Source organism: Ascidia mentula, chromosome 6, assembly GCF_947561715.1.
Source record: "Ascidia mentula chromosome 6, kaAscMent1.1, whole genome shotgun sequence".
Classification (NCBI taxonomy): domain Eukaryota; kingdom Metazoa; phylum Chordata; class Ascidiacea; order Phlebobranchia; family Ascidiidae; genus Ascidia; species Ascidia mentula.
Window position 1 is genome coordinate 6,350,074 of NC_138571.1, and position 21,159 is coordinate 6,371,232.

At 37.3% G+C, this 21,159-nt stretch overlaps 3 protein-coding genes across 3 annotated transcripts; all 3 read left to right on the forward strand.

Moving 5' to 3' along the window:
• Window positions 1–2,366: 2,366 nt before the first annotated feature.
• LOC145907036 (uncharacterized) lies at window positions 2,367–3,389 on the forward strand. Its single transcript, XM_082994476.1, has one exon. It carries the CDS (start codon window positions 2,367–2,369, stop codon window positions 3,387–3,389), a length of 1,023 nt encoding a protein of 340 aa, XP_082850602.1.
• A 7,715-nt stretch (window positions 3,390–11,104) lies between these two features.
• On the forward strand, window positions 11,105–12,127 carry LOC145907037 (uncharacterized). Its single transcript, XM_082994477.1, has 2 exons — window positions 11,105–11,615; window positions 11,784–12,127. The coding sequence occupies exons 1-2, from the start codon at window positions 11,105–11,107 to the stop codon at window positions 12,125–12,127; spliced, it is 855 nt and encodes a 284-aa protein (XP_082850603.1).
• Window positions 12,128–19,820: 7,693 nt separating this feature from the next.
• On the forward strand, window positions 19,821–20,843 carry LOC145907039 (uncharacterized). The gene has a single exon (XM_082994478.1). The coding sequence runs from the start codon at window positions 19,821–19,823 to the stop codon at window positions 20,841–20,843; it is 1,023 nt and encodes a 340-aa protein (XP_082850604.1).
• The last annotated feature ends 316 nt before the right edge of the window (window positions 20,844–21,159 follow it).

Sequence of the window (21,159 nt, forward strand, 5' to 3'; positions counted from 1 at the left end):
ATGTTTTTTGATTCGATAAACTTTTTATTTCAGAAATCCGTGCTGTAACGACTGTAGGTTCATCCGCTAGTTGGGCACCGCTACGAATTCATTGAGTTCAATCTGAAATCACAGTCTTACCTGCACTCGGCAAAAGCTTGGCTACCGGAAAAATCACGAAGATCGACACAAATGCGACACCCAGTGGACGCACTGGTGATTTAATAAAGCTACTCCAATCCTGATAAAATTTGTTCGTTGTAATAATATTGTTGGGTGAACAAAACCATTTGCATCTAAATCATGGAAACTGCTGTTTGAACTGCCGGTATGAACACCTGGTTAGATCTATTGATCGTGTAACGACCCTTAAAGTATTTACAATAAGTACATATATACATTACTAACCTAGATTGAATAGTTACCAATCGCTCAGAAAAAGAAACAAAATTTGTTAGTTTAAAAATCCAACTCCAGTTTAAAAGTATTTCTTGAGAGGAAAAAACATGGCGTGTGTTTAAAATACATTTGTGTTTGGTTTCTGTTTAAACTTGTAAGGTGTTTAGTCAAGGATTGCTTTATTGGAATACAAACGCATTGAAAATTCTGTTGATAGATCCCCAAACCCGTTCTTGTAATCCACCCAATCTCTATCGAAACTAGCAGATCCATCATAACGACGCTGAAACACCTAATCATAACTTTGGTACGAATGATTATATCGTATTGAGAAACAGTATGTAGGTTATATATATAAACATATTATAAATTATAATTAATGCAGGTCCTAAACCTTGATACAATAACGCGAGTTCCTGTTTAGTAAAACACTTTTACTCAACCTGTCAGCCATCTTCACAATAAACTTCTCCAGATCTGAGAGGTTGACGACCTTCAATATCGGAGGTTTTGTAAGACATGGTGCCACGATTTTGATAAAGATTTTCAAATCCTTCACAAAAAGAAACTGTGACAATTGCAACTTTTTTTTCACAAAATGCAGTGTAGGGGGTCCAGACAAATCGTTGATACTGACACGTTGTTATCTTGGTCGCAAACGACGTAATTGTTTTAGGGCGTTAGTCACGCCAGTTGGAAATTACGTGAATGCGTGCGTAAACGCTTCAGGAAAAAAAGGACAGCTGCACAACGAGCATGTGTTCAATGCGATAGTAAGCATGGACGAAGATAACGTTTAAATAGCAGAAATGTGTATAAGTTCCTGTTGTAATGGCATTGTACGTACCATGAATGTACGATGTTTTATGGTCGATAAGGAGTCTGAATGTTTGCAGCATGTAGAATCGAGAGGGGTATGGTTACTGTTCAGTTAGTTCAGTTTGGTAATATTCTTGTTTGTTAGTGTAAAAGACTTGGGAGCAGAAGTTTATGTTTGTTGCAAAGGATCAGAGCGGGACATGAATGTTAGTATGTAATATATGTGCAAAAAAGCCATAATATTGCAAAGCTGCAGACAGGGTGTGTACACGCACTGTTTCGACCTGTAAGGTCTCATCAGTGCAGCTGTTGAGTGGCACTGTGCTAGCTTTCACACTAGCAGGCACACTAGTTTCCACTTTGTGGTACCTTTCGGTCAACGTCGATCTGCAGGGTACCCTATACTAGGTACCGAACAACAAAGACGACAAACCACTGTGGAGCAAAGGTACCACAAAGTGGAAACTAGTGTGCCTGCTAGTGTGAAAGCTAGCACAGTGCCACTCAACAGCTGCACTGATGAGACCTTACAGGTCGAAACAGTGCGTGTACACACCCTGTCTGCAGCTTTGCAATATTATGGCTTTTTTGCACATATATTACATTGGTGTTTTTTGCCTCTTGCACTATCGGTTACCAAGCAGTTCCGTTTGGCCATAGTGCGCTCCACAGTGGTTTGTCGTCTTTGTTGTTCGGTACCTAGTATAGGGTACCCTGCAGATCGACGTTGACCGAAAGGTACCACAAAGTGGAAACTAGTGTGCCTGCTAGTGTGAAAGCTAGCACAGTGCCACTCAACAGCTGCACTGATGAGACCTTACAGGTCGAAACAGTGCGTGTACACACCCTGTCTGCAGCTTAGTATGTAATGTTTTCATAAATTTCATATCTGTGTAAAGGTAAACCAATGAACCAAAAAGTGAATCGCCCAAAAGGTTCGATTTTTTTATGTGGTGCAATTCGTTATATCAACGTAATATGTCTTAAATACTAACGTGTTATACACACACGTCTACAGTAAGTTTTGTGATAAATTAAAATTTCGTCTCTTGTGGTTTTTCAGATCTTTTTGTTCCACAAAAAAAGTTTAAGCAAAAAAAGATACAAAATCAAAAGAACAGACGTTCAATGAACGTTTTGTATAAAGTTATTTCAACGAAACTGCCGGCATGGGAAAGGATCAAGATACAACGGTACGGAAACAGAAACGAGAGAAATCTTTCAAGTGCTCATTTTGTTCAAAATTGTTTACCTTCAAAGGTAATTTAGTCACACACATTCGAATACATACTGGAGAAAGGCCTTTCAGATGCGAAATTTGCGAAAAATGCTTCAAAAGCGCAGGAGAAATCCAAATGCACAGACGAATTCATACTGGAGAGAAACCATACAAGTGCACAATTTGTTCAAAAAGCTTCTGCCGTAGTAGCGTTCTAAACCAACACGTACGAATTCATACTGGGGAGAAACCATACAAGTGCTCATTTTGCCCAAAGGCATTCAGCAATAAATTCCATCTAACCGAGCATGCCAGAATTCACACTGGAGAAAAACCTTTCAGATGTGAATTTTGCGAAAAATGCTTTGCAACGTCAGGGGAAGCAAATATCCATAGACGAAGTCATACCGGAGAGAAACCTTTCAAGTGCACTTTATGTTCAAAAGCATTCAGCCACAAGAGTAATCTAAATAGACACGTTCGACTACACAATGGAGACAAACCTTTCGAGTGCAAATTGTGTTTCAAATCATTCACAAGTAAAACCCATCTAACAAGACACGTTCGAATTCATACTGGAGAGAAACCCTTTAAATGTGACATATGCGAAAAATTCTTCTATTCTGCAGATTATTTAAAAAGGCACAAAAGAACTCATACTGGAGAGAAACCATACAAATGTACAATTTGTTCCAAAGGTTTCAGCGAGAGTTCCAGTCTAAACACACACGTGCGAACTCATACTGGAGAGAAACCCTACAAATGCACATTTTGTTCGAAAGCATTCCGCATGACATCACATCTAACTGCACATGTTAGAATTTACACTGGTGAAAAGCCTTACAGATGTGACATATGCGAAAAATGCTTCAAGACAGCAGGGGAATCAAGAAACCACAGAAAAACGCATACTGCAGAGAAACTGTCAGGTGCACGTTGTGTTCAAAAACATTCCAAGGCAAAGGACATCTAAGCAGGCATGTTCGAACTCACAATGGAGAGTAACCTTTTAGATTGAACATATTTGCATCAACGCTGATGACATATTTAAATTAAAAGCTTTCTTAAACAAAGTCATCACGTGACAACAGCTCCCTTGTGAGAAGATGCAGGACAATGACGTCATTATTTGCGAATTGTCGCAACATATTTTGGAGAGATAATTCAAAAAAAAAACGTTACAGCATATTAGAAGAACCACCTTGTCGCCAAAACTTGAAAGCGAAGTCGATAACCACCTCTGAAATTTGTACATGTGATTAGCTTTATATCATTTGATATTCATTATAATTCTAATTTGTTTTCGTTACTTTGGTTAATACAAAATGCTTCCTTCTCATAAGAGTAATTGGAACTAATGCTGATTATACTGGGAGCCATTTTTTTTCATGTCATGCAGTTATGTCAGTTGTACTTGCCAGGACTAACCTCGCATCTTCCTTACTCACTCACCATTGTAACAAATAAAAATCCCTCAAAGGTTGGATATTCCAACTATAAAATCTCTTGTATTCCCGGGTATCCACATATGATTATTCTGTAAAATCCAACTCCATTGTTATAAATGTCCAAATTACTAAAAATCGAAATCTGATAAGTCGTTGGTTTACAACCAGCTTATAATTGTTTGTTGCCTAGGGAAATTACCCATTATGACGTAATGGGCAACAAGCGACGATATGTTGCGTTGCTTGTGGTGATAAAACAATGCTTCATGCCTGCCCATTGGTTTTCTCACTGTGTTGGTTTTATTCCGTGAAAACGCTCAGTCAATTTTACAGACGAATCGTCAAAAAATGTTTGTTTGTAGTTTTTCAACGAAAGAACGAAACAGTTTCGCAGCAAGTATCGCCTTTCTTCTTATCACGCTCTGCCCATATATTTTGTATAAATTTGAAACACAACCTTTAAAATTAGGAAAATGGCCACATTTTTGCATAATCTGCAACCGTCTGTGTATAGACTGGCAAACTGCACACATGACCAGTTGCTTTTGCCGTCATCAAGAGTCGGACCAAAGTTCTTTCATGATTTTATCACCGCTTGCTTACTCATGCGTAACCAGTTGCAGATTTTTGTCCAACACCAGAACAAGATTTCAAACAAAAGCCATCTTACAATTTTTAAGTTGTTGTGAAAAACAAGCAACTTCTAGATACAAACGCGCATAATCACAAACGTTTGATAATTTCCTGTCCAGCATAGATTGTGATCCAACGCAACGCCAAACTATGTGAATGTGAAGCAGCCAACTGTGTCAGCCAACTGTGAACCAAGAGAAAAAACAGGGGGAGCAGGGTGCTTAAAATATAAAGAATCAACATTACACATACATAATCTTCTGTATATAGGATGCAAACTACACACACGACCATTTGCTTTTTGCGTTTATCAACAGTTATTCAATATATCAAGAGTTTAAACCAAAATAATGTCAAGAGTTGAACTACATATCTTTCATGTTTTATTGAATGACCACTCAAGCGTAACCAATTGCACATTATTTTAGATGTTTCACGCTTGTGGTATCTGAACAAAACAAATTTGGATTTTTTTCCAGAAGTAGAACAAAACAAGCAACTTCTAGATACAAACTCTCATAATCACAAGCGTTTAATAATTTCCTGTCCCATAGTTTGTGATCCAACTCCACGCCAAACTATTACAGCTAAAATTAACGCTTGACTGATTCGGGTTCACCTTTAACCAGTAAAGTGTTTTGTATCCATCCGCGCATGTGCTTGTCTTTAGGGCGACACGTTTGTAGGGTGCTGTTAAGAAATAACTAACTTTTATCCGGTGTCTGGTTGAATAAGGTGCAAACATAATAATGTATGTAAATTTGAACTTTGGTGGAACCACTAGCCGTGGGCTGGTACGAACCTGGGTCACCCCACAGTTGGTACGTTTAGTTTTACTTGTGTTTTGAACTTGTGAAGTGCTTTGACTCGGCGACATAACTTTCGAGTCTTATATATTTGAAATGTAACTGATTAACGTGGATACAATTTGGTAACTGTGGTAGGAGGCATGTTTTCGTTGTACGTTGTTTGCATCAGTGGTACTGTGACGTAACAATCCGCTTCGTGTGAGACCAGGAGTGGGTTGTCTTGGTGGATAGTTGGGTGGGCGCGTTTTACCTAGTGGGACGAACGGCGCAGGACCAGGCTCCGTATAAGCGTATATTTCAGAAAACTCCTGGTCTCACACGAAGCGGATTGTTACGTCACAGTACCACTGATGCAAACAACGTACAACGAAAACATGCCTCCTACCACAGTTACCAAATTGTACCCACGTTAATCAGTTACATTTCAAATATATAAGACTCGAAAGTTATGTCGCCGAGTCAAAGCACTTCACAAGTTCAAAACACAAGTAATTCAGAAACCTCCGGTGTTTCAATATAATTTCAGATAAAACTATCTTTTGTTAAAGTTGACGAAAAAAATATGTAAAACTGTAAGTCAAGCTACAAATTTAAACGTTAGGTATAGAAATAGATTGAATACAATGTAGTGGTTCGGAATCTTTTTAGACAACTTTTTTTTTCACAAAATGTAATTTCTTGATTAAAAAGACGTGGTGTTCTAGTGCAGTGTAGGGGTCCAGACAAATCGTTGATACTAGCACGTTGTTATCTTGGTCGCAAACGAGTTGATTGTTTTCGGGGTGCTGGTTTATTACGTGAATGCGTGCGTAAAACCTCCAGGAAAAAAGGACAACTGCACAAGCGAGCATATGTGTTCAATGCGATAGTAAGCATGGAGGAAGATAACGTTTAAATAGCAGAAATGTGTATAAGTTCATGTTGTAAAGGCATTGTATGTACCATGAATGTACGATGTTTTATGGCCGATAAGGAGTCATGTAGGAGCGCAAGGGGGTTATGGTTACTGTTGAATTAGTTCAGTAATATTCCTGTTTGTTATGTGAAAGACTTGGGAGCAGAAGTTTATGTTTGTTGCAAAGGATCAGAGCGGGACATGAATATAAGTATGTAATGTTTTCATAATTTTCATATCTGTGTAAAGGTCAACCAATGAACCAGAAAGTGAATCACCTAAAAGGGTCGACTTTTTTTTGTTTAAGGGCGTATTTTGTAACCCTTCGTTCAACCAATATCAGTGCTAAATAACGTGTTTTGTATCAATGTTACGTAATAGACCCAATTTTTTTTGCATGGTGTTGTTAAAATTGGGGCGAGCCTTATGGAAAACACAATTGATTGATAAACGATGTGTACAACTTACACACGCATGTCAAGACCTTATTTTGTAATTAGTTGTGCTGTAGTCGCATAACAGATTTTTTTACACAAAAATGCATACTGCCTTGTTCTTCTGAACAATAAGTTGAAAGTATGAAATGAGGTCAACTGTCATCGCATCAATGTTGGACATTTTTCATGGATGTCGAAAGGGCATACTATAATGTACACAGGATCACTGCTCCGATTCATATGCGGAGACTCAGTGATAGGAGTTGGTAAACTGTTTTCAAGTTACAATGGTTCCCAAACGCACAACTTTCCAGGCGCCCTAAACATTTTTGCAAGCCAGCGGTCGGCAACATTTTACACGCCGAGTGCCATTTTACAAATATGTTAAAATGTTAGTAACTTCGCGTGTCAGTTTATTTACGCACACCAAAATATATACAGCTTTTTGTATTCACCATTGCATCTTGACTGCAACATACATTATAATGGTAAATTACTACAATCCTCGGACTATAGGCATTTTAGGAATTTAGTCTCTGATGCAACACAATCCGGGATGTATGGCAAAGTATTGCAGTATGACTTCCAAAATCACTTGGAGTGCAAGACCCATATTGAAGCTAATCTCGAACACCGTTATCAGACAATGCAGAATCTTAACGGTTGAAATACTGCATGGGAAGGTTCATAAGTTTATCATCGATATGTGATGCCTAAGATCTCCAAATCAGCATCGGCAGTAGCCAATCTTATTTCGAAACGCTATATAATCTCAGAAAAGTTGAAGACATACAAAAGTAGTCATCCGTCTACTTTCAAAACAGTTTTAAAAATCATGTTTATTATTCTAACGAATGAAAAGACAACACAGTCAAGGAAAAGAAAACGTGCAAAAATAACGTAAAATATTTTGTAATAATTCGATTTTGAAGTGCAAAAATATATTAACACATAGAATATTTCGTTGTGTTGCTCTGAGTTTAAAAGACCACCAAATCGACGACCTATTCTCAGCAACATATTCGCACTTGTGCTTGTAAAGTTTCCCGAAAAGATCTTACGGCGCTTCACGATAATCCTCAAATTGACCGTGCGATATCGTCCTTACTGACGCGTTGGATCGAAACGCTGCTAAACATTCACAGCATAGTTTCGCGCGGAGTTGAAACACAATCTATGCTGAACAGGAAATTGTGTAGAGATTTCAAACGTTTGTGATTATGCGCGTTCGTATCTACAAGTTGCTTGTTTTGTTCTGCTGTCGAAAAAAATCCAATTTTTTTTGTTGAGATGCCACAAGTGTGAATCATCTAATAATAAATATTGTGCTATTGGTTACGCTTGAGTGATCAGGTAATAAAAACATGAAAGAAATGATGTTCAAATCTTGACATTATCTTGGTTTAACTCTTGACGTTATGTTGAATAACTCTTGATGAAAGCAAATGGTCGTGTGTGTAGTTTCCTGTATACAGACGGTTGCAGATTATACATGTGTAATGTTGACGCTTTTTATTTTAAACACACTGCTTCCCTGTTTTTTCTCTTTGTTCACAGTTGGTTGACACAGTTGGCTGCACCAGATTCACACAGTTTGGCGTTGCGTTGGATCACAATCTATGCTGGACAGGAAATTATCAAACGTTTGTGATTATGGGCGTTTGTATCTAGAAGTTGCTTGTTTTTTACAACAACTTAAAAATTTGTAATTAAAAGCTCTTCTGGCAAAAGAAAAACTTGTTTGTTCGACGTTTCGGTTGTTATACAACAAACCTTCATCAGGATAATGAAGTAAAAACGCCCACACGGTGATAAATATTCACGCGCGCATAAAGCAAAAAAGGGCTTTGTTTGAAATCTTGTTCTGCTTTTGGACCAAAATGCAACTGGTTACGCATGAGTAAGCAAGTGGTAATTAAATCATGAAAGAAATTTGGTCGGACTCTTGATGCCAGTCTCAGACGGTTGCAGATTATGCATAATGTGGCCATTTTCCTAATTTTAAAGGTTGTGTTTTAAATTTAAACAAATGATATGGACAGAGTGCGATAAGAAGAAAGGCGATACTTGCTGCCAAATTGTTTCGTTCTTTCGTTAAAAAACTACAAACAAACATCTTTTGTATTTTTTGACATTTCGTCTGTAAAATTGACTGGGCCTTTTCACGGAATAAAACCAACGGTAAGAAAATCAAACTCCAGGACATGAAGGATTGTTTTTTCTCCACAAGCAACGCAATATATGTGGTAACTTTAATAACCTATAAGGTACAGGACCGTTACTAAAGGGAGGCGTGATAGAAAAAAAGTTAAGAACCACTGGTTTAGAAGCTACAGGAGACCTAAGTTCCGCAACATACAAGGCCGGTGATTGGATGGGAGATAAAAGTTGGTGGATTCTTACTTGATATAAATTAGATTTTTCTAACTTAAGATGTTGTTCAAACTCTTTGGTGACGTAATAAAGTAGGTCTGACGGTGGTGCAAGTATGTTAGACAAAAGAGTGATATTATTTGTTTTCATTTTGCGTGTTTTAATCTTGTAAGCCTTCGACCAAGGTCATTATTGGTAAACCAATAAGAGCGTATGTCGTTTTGTTCGGTTGAAAAATACCTTGATGTTACATTATTCAAGGGCTATTCAAGAGCCAGGAAGGCCAAAGTCAAATACTGAAATCTTTTCTGAAGTAAAATTCATCAAATTTTGAAGCACGAATTTATTCTGCGTTGCAACAAAATTGCCTCGTAATGTTTTTTTGATTCGATAAACTTTTTATTTCAGAAATCCGTGCTGTAACGACTGTAGGTTCATCCGCTAGTTGGGCACCGCTACAAATTCATTGAGTTCAATCTGAAATCACAGTCTTACCTGCACTCGGCAAAAGCTTGGCTACCGGAAAAATCACGAAGATCGACACAAATGCGACACCCAGTGGACGCACTGGTGATTTAATAAAGCTACTCCAATCCTGATAAAATTTGTTCGTTGTAATAATATTGTTGGGTGAACAAAACCATTTGCATCTAAATCATGGAAACTGCTGTTTGAACTGCCGGTATGAACACCTGGTTAGATCTATTGATCGTGTAACGACCCTTAAAGTATTTACAATAAGTACATATATACATTACTAACCTAGATTGAATAGTTACCAATCGCTCAGTAAAAGAAACAAAATTTGTTAGTTTGAAAATCCAACTCCAGTTTAAAAGTATTTCTTGAGAGGAAAAAACATGGCGTGTGTTTAAAATACATTTGTGTTTGGTTTCTGTTTAAACTTGTAAGGTGTTTAGTCAAGGATTGCTTTATTGGAATACAAACGCATTGAAAATTTTGTTGATAGATCCCCAAACCCGTTCTTGTAATCCACCCAATCTCTATCGAAACTAGCAGATCCATCATAACGACGCTGAAACACCTAATCATAACTTTGGTACGAATGGTTATATCGTATTGAGAAACAGTATGTAGGTTATATATATAAACATATTATAAATTATAATTAATGCAGGTCCTAAACCATGATACAATAACGCGAGTTCCTGTTTAGTAAAACACTTTTACTCAACCTGTCAGCCATCTTCACAATAAACTTCTTCTCCAGATCTGAGAGGTTGATGACCTTCAATATCAGAGGTTTTGTAAGACATCGTGCCACGATTTTGGTAAAGATTTTCAAATCCTTCACAAAAAGAAACTGTGACAATTGCAACATTTTTTTCACAAAATGCAGTGCAGGGGTCCAGACAAATCGTTGATACTGGCACGTTGTTATCTTGGTCGCAAACGAGGTAATTGTTTAAGGGCGTTAGTCACGCCAGTTGGAAATTACGTGAATGCGTGCGTAAACGCTTCAGGAAAAAAAGGACAGTTGCACAAGCGAGCATGTGTTCAATGCGATAGTAAGCGCGGACGAAGATAACGTTTAAATAGCAGAAATGTGTATAAGTTCCTGTTGTAATGGCATTGTACGTACCATGAATGTACGATGTTTTATGGTCGATAAGGAGTCTGAATGTTTGCAGCATGTAGAATCGAAAGGGGTATGGTTACTGTTCAGTTAGTTCAGTTTGGTAATATTCTTGTTTGTTAGTGTAAAAGACTTGGGAGCAGAAGTTTATGTTTGTTGCAAAGGATCAGAGCGGGACATGAATGTTAGTATGTAATGTTTTCATAAATTTCATATCTGTGTAAAGGTAAACCAATGAACCAAAAAGTGAATCGCCCAAAAGGTTCGATTTTTTTATGTGGTGCAATTCGTTATATCAACGTAATATGTCTTAAATACTAACGTGTTATACACACACGTCTACAGTAAGTTTTGTGATAAATTAAAATTTCGTCTGTTGTGGTTTTTCAGATCTTTTTGTTCCACAAAGAAAGTTTAGGCAAAAAAAGATACAAAATCAAAAGAACAGACGTTCAATGAACGTTTTGTATAAAGTTATTTCAACGAAACTGCCGGGATGGGAAAGGATCAAGATACAACGGTACGGAAACAGAAAAGAGAGAAATCTTTCAAGTGCTCATTTTGTTCAAAATTGTTTACCTTCAAAGGTAATTTAGTCACACACATTCGAATACATACTGGAGAAAGGCCTTTCAGATGCGAAATTTGCGAAAAATGCTTCAAAAGCGCAGGAGAAATTCAAATGCACAGACGAATTCATACTGGAGAGAAACCATACAAGTGCACAATTTGTTCAAAAAGCTTCTGCCGTAGTAGCGTTCTAAACCAACACGTACGAATTCATACTGGGGAGAAACCATACAAGTGCTCATTTTGCTCAAAAGCATTCAGCAATAAATTCCATCTAACCGAGCATGTCAGAATTCACACTGGAGAAAAACTTTTCAGATGTGATATATGCGAAAAATGCTTTGCAACGTCAGGGGAAGCAAATATCCATAGACGAAGTCATACCGGAGAGAAACCTTTCAAGTGCACTTTATGTTCAAAAGCGTTCAGCCACAAGAGTAATCTAAATAGACACGTTCGACTACACAATGGAGACAAACCTTTCGAGTGCAAATTGTGTTTCAAATCATTCACAAGTAAAACCCATCTAACAAGACACGTTCGAATTCATACTGGAGAGAAACCCTTTAAATGTGACATATGCGAAAAATTCTTCTATTCTGCAGATTATTTAAAAAGGCACAAAAGAACTCATACTGGAGAGAAACCATACAAATGTACAATTTGTTCCAAAGGTTTCAGCGAGAGTTCCAGTCTAAACATACACGTGCGAACTCATACTGGAGAGAAACCCTACAAATGCACATTTTGTTCGAAAGCATTCCGCATGACATCACATCTAACTGCACATGTTAGAATTCACACTGGTGAAAAGCCTTACAGATGTGACATATGCGAAAAATGCTTCAAGACAGCAGGGGAATCAAGAAACCACAGAAAAACGCATACTGCAGAGAAACTGTCAAGTGCACGTTGTGTTCAAAAACATTTAAAGGCCAAGAACATCTAAGCAGGCATGTTCGAACTCACAATGGAGAGTAACCTTTTAGATTGAACATATTTGCATCAACGCTGTCATATTTAAATTAAAAGCTTTCTTAAACAAAGTCATCACGTGACAACAGCTCCCTTGTGAGAAGATGCAGGACAATGACGTCATTATTTGCGAATTGTCGCCACATATTTTGGAGAGATAATACAAAAAAAAAACGTTACAGCATATCAGAAGAACCACCTTATCGCTAAAACTTAAAAGCGAAGTCGATAACCACCTCTGAAATTTGTACATGTGATTAGCTTTATATCATTTGATATTCATTATAATTCTAATTTGTTTTCGTTACTTTGGTTAATACAAAATGCTTCCTTCTCATAAGAGTAATTGGAACTAATGCTGATTATATTGGGAGCCATTTTTTTTTCATGTAATGCAGTTATGTCAGTTGTACTTGCCAGGACTAACCACGCATCTTTCTTACTCACTCACCATTGTAACAAATAAAAATCCTTCAAAGGTTGGATATTCCAACCATAAAATCTCTTGTATTCCCGGGTATCCACATGTGATTATTCTGTAAAATCCAACTCCATTGTTATAAATGTCCAAATTACTAAAAATCGAAATCTGATAAGTCGTTGGTTTACAACCAGCTTATAATTGTTTGTTGCCTAGGGAAATTACCCATTATGACGTAATGGGCAACCAGCGACGATATATTGCGTTGCTTGTGGTGATAAAACAATGCTTCATGCCTGCCCATTGGTTTTCTCACTGTGTTGGTTTTATTCCGTGAAAACGCTCAGTCAATTTTACAGACGAATCGTCAAAAAATGTTTGTTTGTAGTTTTTCAACGAAAGAACGAAACAGTTTCGCAGCAAGTATCGCCTTTCTTCTTATCACGCTCTGTCCATATATTTTGTATAAATTTAAAACACAACCTTCAAAATTAGGAAAATGGCCACATTTTGCATAATCTGCAACCGTCTGTGTATAGACTGGCAAACTGCACACATGACCAGTTGCTTTTGCCGTCATCAAGAGTCGGACCAAAGTTCTTTCATGATTTTATCACCGCTTGCTTACTCATGCGTAACCAGTTGCAGATTTTTGTCCAACACCAGAACAAGATTTCAAACAAAAGCCATCTTACAATTTTTAAGTTGTTGTGAAAAACAAGCAACTTCTAGATACAAACGCGCATAATCACAAACGTTTGATAATTTCCTGTCCAGCATAGATTGTGATCCAACGCAACGCCAAACTATGTGAATGTGAAGCAGCCAACTGTGTCAGCCAACTGTGAACCAAGAGAAAAAACAGAGGAGCAGTGTGCTTAAAATAAAAAGAGCAAACATTACACATACATAATCTTCTGTATATAGGATGCAAACTACACACACGACCATTTGCTTTTTGCGTTTATCAACAGTTATTCAATATATCAAGAGTTTAAACCAAAATAATGTCAAGAGTTGAACAACATATCTTTCATGTTTTATTGAATGACCACTCAAGCGTAACCAATTGCACATTATTTTAGATGTTTCACGCTTGTGGTATCTGAACAAAACAAATTTGGATTTTTTTTCCAGAAGTAGAACCAAACAAGCAACTTCTAGATACAAACTCGCATAATCACAAGCGTTTAATAATTTCCTGTCCCATGTGATCCAACTCCACGCCAAACTATTACAGCTAAAATTAACGCTTGACTGATTTGGGTTCACCTTTAACCAGTACAGTGTTTTGTATCCATCCGCGCATGTGCTTGTCTTTAGGGCGACACGTTTGTAGGGTGCTGTTAAGAAATAACTAATTTTTATCTGGTGTCTAGTTGAATAAGGTGCAAACATAATAATGTATGTAAATTTGAACTTTGGTGGAACCACTAGCCGTGGGCTGGTAGGAACCTGGGTCACCCCACAGTTGGTACGTTTAGTTTTACTTGTGTTTTGAACTTGTGAAGTGCTTTGACTCGGCGACATAACTTTCGAGTCTTATATATTTGAAATGTAACTGATTAACGTGGATACAATTTGGTAACTGTGGTAGGAGGCATGTTTTCATTGTACGTTGTTTGTATTAGTGGTACTGTGACGTAACAATCCGCTTCGTGTGAGACCAGGAGTGGGTTGTCTTGGTGGATAGCTGGGTGGGCGCGTTTTACCTAGTGGGACGAACGGCGCAGGACCAGGCTCCGTATAAGCGTATATTTCAGAAAACTCCTGGTCTCACACGAAGCGGATTGTTACGTCACAGTACCACTGATGCAAACAACGAAAACATGTCTCCTACCACAGTTACCAAATTGTACCCACGTTAATCAGTTACATTTCAAATATATAAGACTCGAAAGTTATGTTGCCGAGTCAAAGCACTTCACAAGTTCAAAACACAAGTAATTCAGAAACCTCCGGTGTTTCAATATAATTTCAGATAAAACTATCTTTTGTTAAAGTTGACGAAAAAAAATATGCAAAACTGTAAGTCAAGCTACAAATTTAAACGTTAGGTATAGAAATAGATTGAATACAATGTAGTGGTTCGGAATCTTTTTAGACAACTTTTTTTTTCACAAAATGTAATTGCTTGATTAAAAAGACGTGGTGTTCTAGTGCAGTGTAGGGGTCCAGACAAATCGTTGATACTAGCACGTTGTTATCTTGGTCGCAAACGAGTTGATTGTTTTAGGGGTGCTGGTTTATTACGTGAATGCGTGCGTAAAACCTCCAGGAAAAAAGGACAACTGCACAAGCGAGCATATGTGTTCAATGCGATAGTAAGCATGGACGAAGAAAACGTTTAAATAGCAGAAATGTGTGTAAGTTCCTGTTATAAAGGCATTGTACGTACCATGAATGTACGATGTTTTATGGCCGATAAGGAGTCATGTAGGAGCGCAAGGGGGTTATGGTTACTGTTCAATTAGTCCAGTAATATTCCTGTTTGTTATGTGAAAGACTTGTGAGCAGAAGTTTATGTTTGTTGCAAAGGATCAGAGTGAACATGAATATAAGTATGTAATGTTTTCATAATTTTCATATCTGTGTAAAGGTCAACCAATGAACCAGAAAGTGAATCACATAAAAGGGTCGACTTCTTTTTTTTGTTAAAGGGCGTATTTTGTTAGCCCTTTGTTCAACCAATATCAGTGCTAAATAACGTGTTTTGTATCAATGTTACGTAATAGACTCAATTTTTTTTGCATGGTGTTGTTAAAATTGGGGCGAGCCTTATGGAAAACACAATTGATTGATAAACGATGTATACAACTTACACACGCATGTCAAGACTTTATTTTGTAATTAGTTGTGCTGTAGTCGCATAACAGATTTTTTTACACAAAAATGTATACTGCCTTGTTCTTCTGAACAATAAGTTGAAAGTATGAAATGAGGTCAACTGTCATCGCATCAATGTTGGACATTTTTCATGGATGTCGAAAGGGCATACTATAATGTACACAGGATCACTGCTCCGATTCATATGCGGAGACTCAGCGATAGGAGTTGGTAAACTGTTGTCAAGTTACAATGGTTCCCAAACGCACAACTTTCCAGGCGCCCTAAACATTTTTGCAAGCCAGCGGTCGGCAACATTTTATACGCCGAGTGCTATTTTACAAATATGTTAAAATGTTAGTAACTTCGCGTGTCAGTTTATTTACGCACACCAAAATATATACAGCTTTTTGTATTCACCATTGCATCTTGACTGCCACATACATTTTAATGGTAAATTACTACAATCCTCGGACTACAGGCATTTTAGGAATTTACTCTCTGATGCAACACAATCCGGGATGTATGGCAAAGTATTGCAGTATGACTTCCAAAATCACTTGGAGTGCAAGACCCATGATGAAGCTAATATCGCACACCGTTATCAGACAATGCAGAATCTTAGCGGTTGAAATACTGCATGGGAAGGTTCATAAGTTTATCATCGATATGTGATGCCTAAGATCTCCAAATCAGCATCGGCAGTAGCCAATCTTATTTCGAAACGCTATATAATCTCAGAAACGTTGAAGACATACAAAAGTAGTCATCCGTCTACTTTCAAAACAGTTTTAAAAATCATGTTTATTATTCTAACGAATGAAAAGACAACACAGTCAAGGAAAAAGAAAACGTGCAAAAATAACGTAAAATATTTTGTAATAATTCGATTTTGAAGTGCAAAAATATGTTTACACATAGAATATTTCGTTGTGTTGCTCTGAGTTTAAAAGACCATCAAATCGACGACCTATTCTCAGCAACATATTCGCACTTGTGCTTGTAAAGTTTCCCGAAAAGATCTTACGGCGCTTCACGATAATCCTCAAATTGACCGTGCGATATCGTCCTTACTGACGCGTTGGATCGAAACGCTGCTAAACATTCACAGCATAGCGGAGTTGAAACACAATCTATGCTGAACAGGAAATTGTGTAGAGATTTCAAACGTTTGTGATTATGCGCGTTCGTATCTACAAGTTGATTGTTTTGTTCTGCTGTCGAAAAAAATCCAATTTTTTTTGTTGAGATGCCACAAGTGTGAATCATCTAATAATAAATATTGTGCTATTGGTTACGCTTGAGTGATCAGGTAATAAAAACATGAAAGAAATGATGTTCAAATCTTGACATTATCTTGGTTTAACTCTTGACGTTATGTTGAATAACTCTTGATGAAAGCAAATGGTCGTGTGTGTAGTTTCCTGTATACAGACGGTTGCAGATTATACATGTGTAATGTTGACTCTTTTTATTTTAAACACACTGCTTCCCTGTTTTTTCTCTTTGTTCACAGTTGGTTGACACAGTTGGCTGCACCAGATTCACATAGTTTGGCGTTGCGTTGGATCACAATCTATGCTGGACAGGAAATTATCAAACGTTTGTGATTATGGGCGTTTGTATCTAGAAGTTGCTTGTTTTTTACAACAACGTAAAAATTTGTAATTAAAAGCTCTTCTGGCAAAAGAAAAACTTGTTTGTTCGACGTTTCGGTTGTTATACAACAAACCTTCATCAGGATAATGAAGTAAAAACGCCCACACGGTGATAAATATTCACGCGCGCATAAAGCAAAAAAAGGCTTTGTTTGAAATCTTGTTCTGCTTTTGGACCAAAATGCAACTGGTTACGCATGAGTAAGCAAGTGGTAATTAAATCATGAAAGAAATTTGGTCGGACTCTTGATGCCAGTCTCAGACGGTTGCAGATTATGCATAATGTGGCCATTTTCCTAATTTTAAAGGTTGTGTTTTAAATTTAAACAATTGATATGGACAGTGCGTGATAAGAAGAAAGGCGATACTTGCTGCCAAATTGTTTCGTTCTTTCGTTAAAAAACTACAAACAAACATCTTTTGTATTTTTTGACATTTCGTCTGTAAAATTGACTGGGCCTTTTCACGGCATAAAACCAACGGTAAGAAAATCAAACTCCAGGACATGAAGGATTGTTTTTTCTCCACAAGCAACGCAATATATGTGGTAACTTTAATAACCTATAAGGTACAGGACCGTTACTAAAGGGAGGCGTGATAGAAAAAAAGTTAAGAACCACTGGTTTAGAAGCTACAGGAGACCTAAGTTCCGCAACATACAAGGCCGGTGATTGGATGGGAGATAAAAGTTGGTGGATTCTTACTTGATATAAATTAGATTTTTCTGACTTAAGATGTTGTTCAAACTCTTTGGTGACGTAATAAAGTAGGTCTGACGGTGGTGCAAGTATGTTAGATAAAAGAGTGATATTGTTTGTTTTCATTTTGCGTGTTTTAATCTTGTAAGCCTTCGACCAAGGTCATTATAGGTAAACCAATAAGAGCGTAGGTCGTTTTGTTCGGTTGAAAAATACCTTGATGTTACATTATTCAAGGGCTATTCAAGAGCCAGGAAGGCCAAAGTCAAAAACGGAAATCTTTTCTGAAGTAAAATTCATCAAATTTTGAAGCACGAATTTATTCTGCGTTGCAACAAAATTGCCTCGTAATGTTTTTTGATTCGATAAACTTTTTATTTCAGAAATCCGTGTTGTAACGACTGTAGGTTCATCCGCTAGTTGGGCACCGCTACAAATTCATTGAGTTCAATCTGAAATCACAGTCTTACCTGCACTCGGCAAAAGCTTGGCTACCGAAAAAATCACGAAGATCGACACAAATGCGACACCCAGTGGACGCACTGGTGATTTAATAAAGCTACTCCAATCCTGATAAAATTTGTTCGTTGTAATAATATTGTTGGGTGAACAAAACCATTTGCATCTAAATCATGGAAACTGCTGTTTGAACTGCCGGTATGAACACCTGGTTAGATCTATTGATCGTGTAACGACCCTTAAAGTATTTACAATAAGTACATATATACATTACTAACCTAGATTGAATAGTTACCAATCGCTCAGTAAAAGAAACAAAATTTGTTAGTTTAAAAATCCAACTCCAGTTTAAAAGTATTTCTTGAGAGGAAAAAACATGGCGTTTGTTTAAAATACATTTGTGTTTGGTTTCTGTTTAAACTTGTAAGGTGTTTAGTCAAGGATTGCTTTATTGGAATACAAACGCATTGAAAATTCTGTTGATAGATCCCCAAACCCGTTCTTGTAATCCACCCAATCTCTATCGAAACTAGCAGATCCATCATAACGACGCTGAAACACCTAATCATAACTTTGGTACGAATGGTTATATCGTATTGAGAAACAGTATGTAGGTTATATATATAAACATATTATAAATTATAATTAATGCAGGTCCTAAACCATGATACAATAACGCGAGTTCCTGTTTAGTAAAACACTTTTACTCAACCTGTCAGCCATCTTCACAATAAACTTCTCCAGATCTGAAAGGTTGACGACCTTCAATATCGGAGGTTTTGTAAGACATGGTGCCACGATTTTGGTAAAGATTTTCAAATCCTTCACAAAAAGAAACTGTGACAATTGCAACTTTTTTTTCACAAAATGCAGTGTAGGGGGTCCAGACAAATCGTTGATACTGACACGTTGTTATCTTGGTCGCAAACGACGTAATTGTTTTAGGGCGTTAGTCACGCCAGTTGGAAATTACGTGAATGCGTGCGTAAACGCTTCAGGAAAAAAAGGACAGCTGCACAACGAGCATGTGTTCAATGCGATAGTAAGCATGGAGGAAGATAACGTTTAAATAGCAGAAATGTGTATAAGTTCCTGTTGTAATGGCATTGTACGTACCATGAATGTACAATGTTTTATGGTCTAAAGGTGTCTGAATGTTTGCAGCATGTAGAATCGAGAGGGGTATGGTTACTGTTCAGTTAGTTCAGTTTGGTAATATTCTTGTTTGTTAGTGTGAAAGACATGGGAGCAGAAGTTTATGTTTGTTGCAAAGGATCAGAGCGGGACATGAATGTTAGTATGTAATGTTTTCATAAATTTCATATATGTGTAAAGGTCAACCAATGAACCAAAAAGTGAATCGCCCAAAAGGTTCGATTTTTTTATGTGGTGCAATTCGTTATATCAACGTAATATGTCTTAAATACTAACGTGTTATACACACACGTCTACAGTAAGTTTTGTGATAAATTAAAATTTCGTCTGTTGTGGTTTTTCAGATCTTTTTGTTCCACAAAAAAAGTTTAAGCAAAAAAAGATACAAAATCAAAAGAACAGACGTTCAATGAACGTTTTGTATAAAGTTATTTCAACGAAACTGCCGGGATGGGAAAGGATCAAGATACAACGGTACTGAAACAGAAAAGAGAGAAATCTTTCAAGTGCTCATTTTGTTCAAAATTGTTTACCTTCAAAGGTAATTTGGTCACACACATTCGAATACATACTGGAGAAAGGCCTTTCAGATGCGAAATTTGCGAAAAATGCTTCAAAAGCGCAGGAGAAATTCAAATGCACAGACGAATTCATACTGGAGAGAAACCATACAAGTGCACAATTTGTTCAAAAAGCTTCTGCCGTAGTAGCGTTCTAAACCAACACGTACGAATTCATACTGGGGAGAAACCATACAAGTGCTCATTTTGCTCAAAGGCATTCAGCAATAAATTCCATCTAACTGAGCATGCCAGGATTCACACTGGAGAAAAACCTTTCAGATGTGAATTTTGCGAAAAATGCTTTGCAACGTCAGGGGAAGCAAATATCCATCGACGAAGTCATACCGGAGAGAAACCTTTCAAGTGCACTTTATGTTCAAAAGCGTTCAGCCACAAGAGTAATCTAAATAGACACGTTCGACTACACAATGGAGACAAACCTTTCGAGTGCAAATTGTGTTTCAAATCATTCACAAGTAAAACCCATCTAACAAGACACGTTCGAATTCATACTGGAGAGAAACCCTTTAAATGTGACATATGCGAAAAATTCTTCAATTCTGCAGATTATTTAAAAAGGCACAGACGAACTAATACTGGAGAGAAACCATACAAATGCACAATTTGTTCCAAAGGTTTCAGCGAGAGTTCCAGTCTAAACACACACGTGCGAACTCATACTGGAGAGAAGCCCTACAAATGCACATTTTGTTCGAAAGCATTCCGCATGACATCACATCTAACTGCACATGTTAGAATTCACACTGGTGAAAAGCCTTACAGATGTGACATATGCGAAAAATGCTTCAAGACAGCAGGGGAATCAAGAAACCACAGAAAAACGCATACTGCAGAGAAACTGTCAGGTGCACGTTGTGTTCAAAAACATTCCAAGGCCAAGGACATCTAAGCAGGCATGTTCGAACTCACAATGGAGAGTAACCTTTTAGATTGAACATATTTGCATCAACGCTGACATATTTAAATTAAAAGCTTTCTTAAACAAAGTCATCACGTGACAACAGCTCCCTTGTGAGAAGATGCAGGACAATGACGTCATTATTTGCGAATTATCGCCACATATTTTGGAGAGATAATACAAAAAAAACGTTACAGCATATTAGAAGAACCACCTTATCGCTAAAACTTAAAAGCGAAGTCGATAACCACCTCTGAAATTTGTACATGTGATTAGCTTTATATCATTTGATATTCATTATAATTAT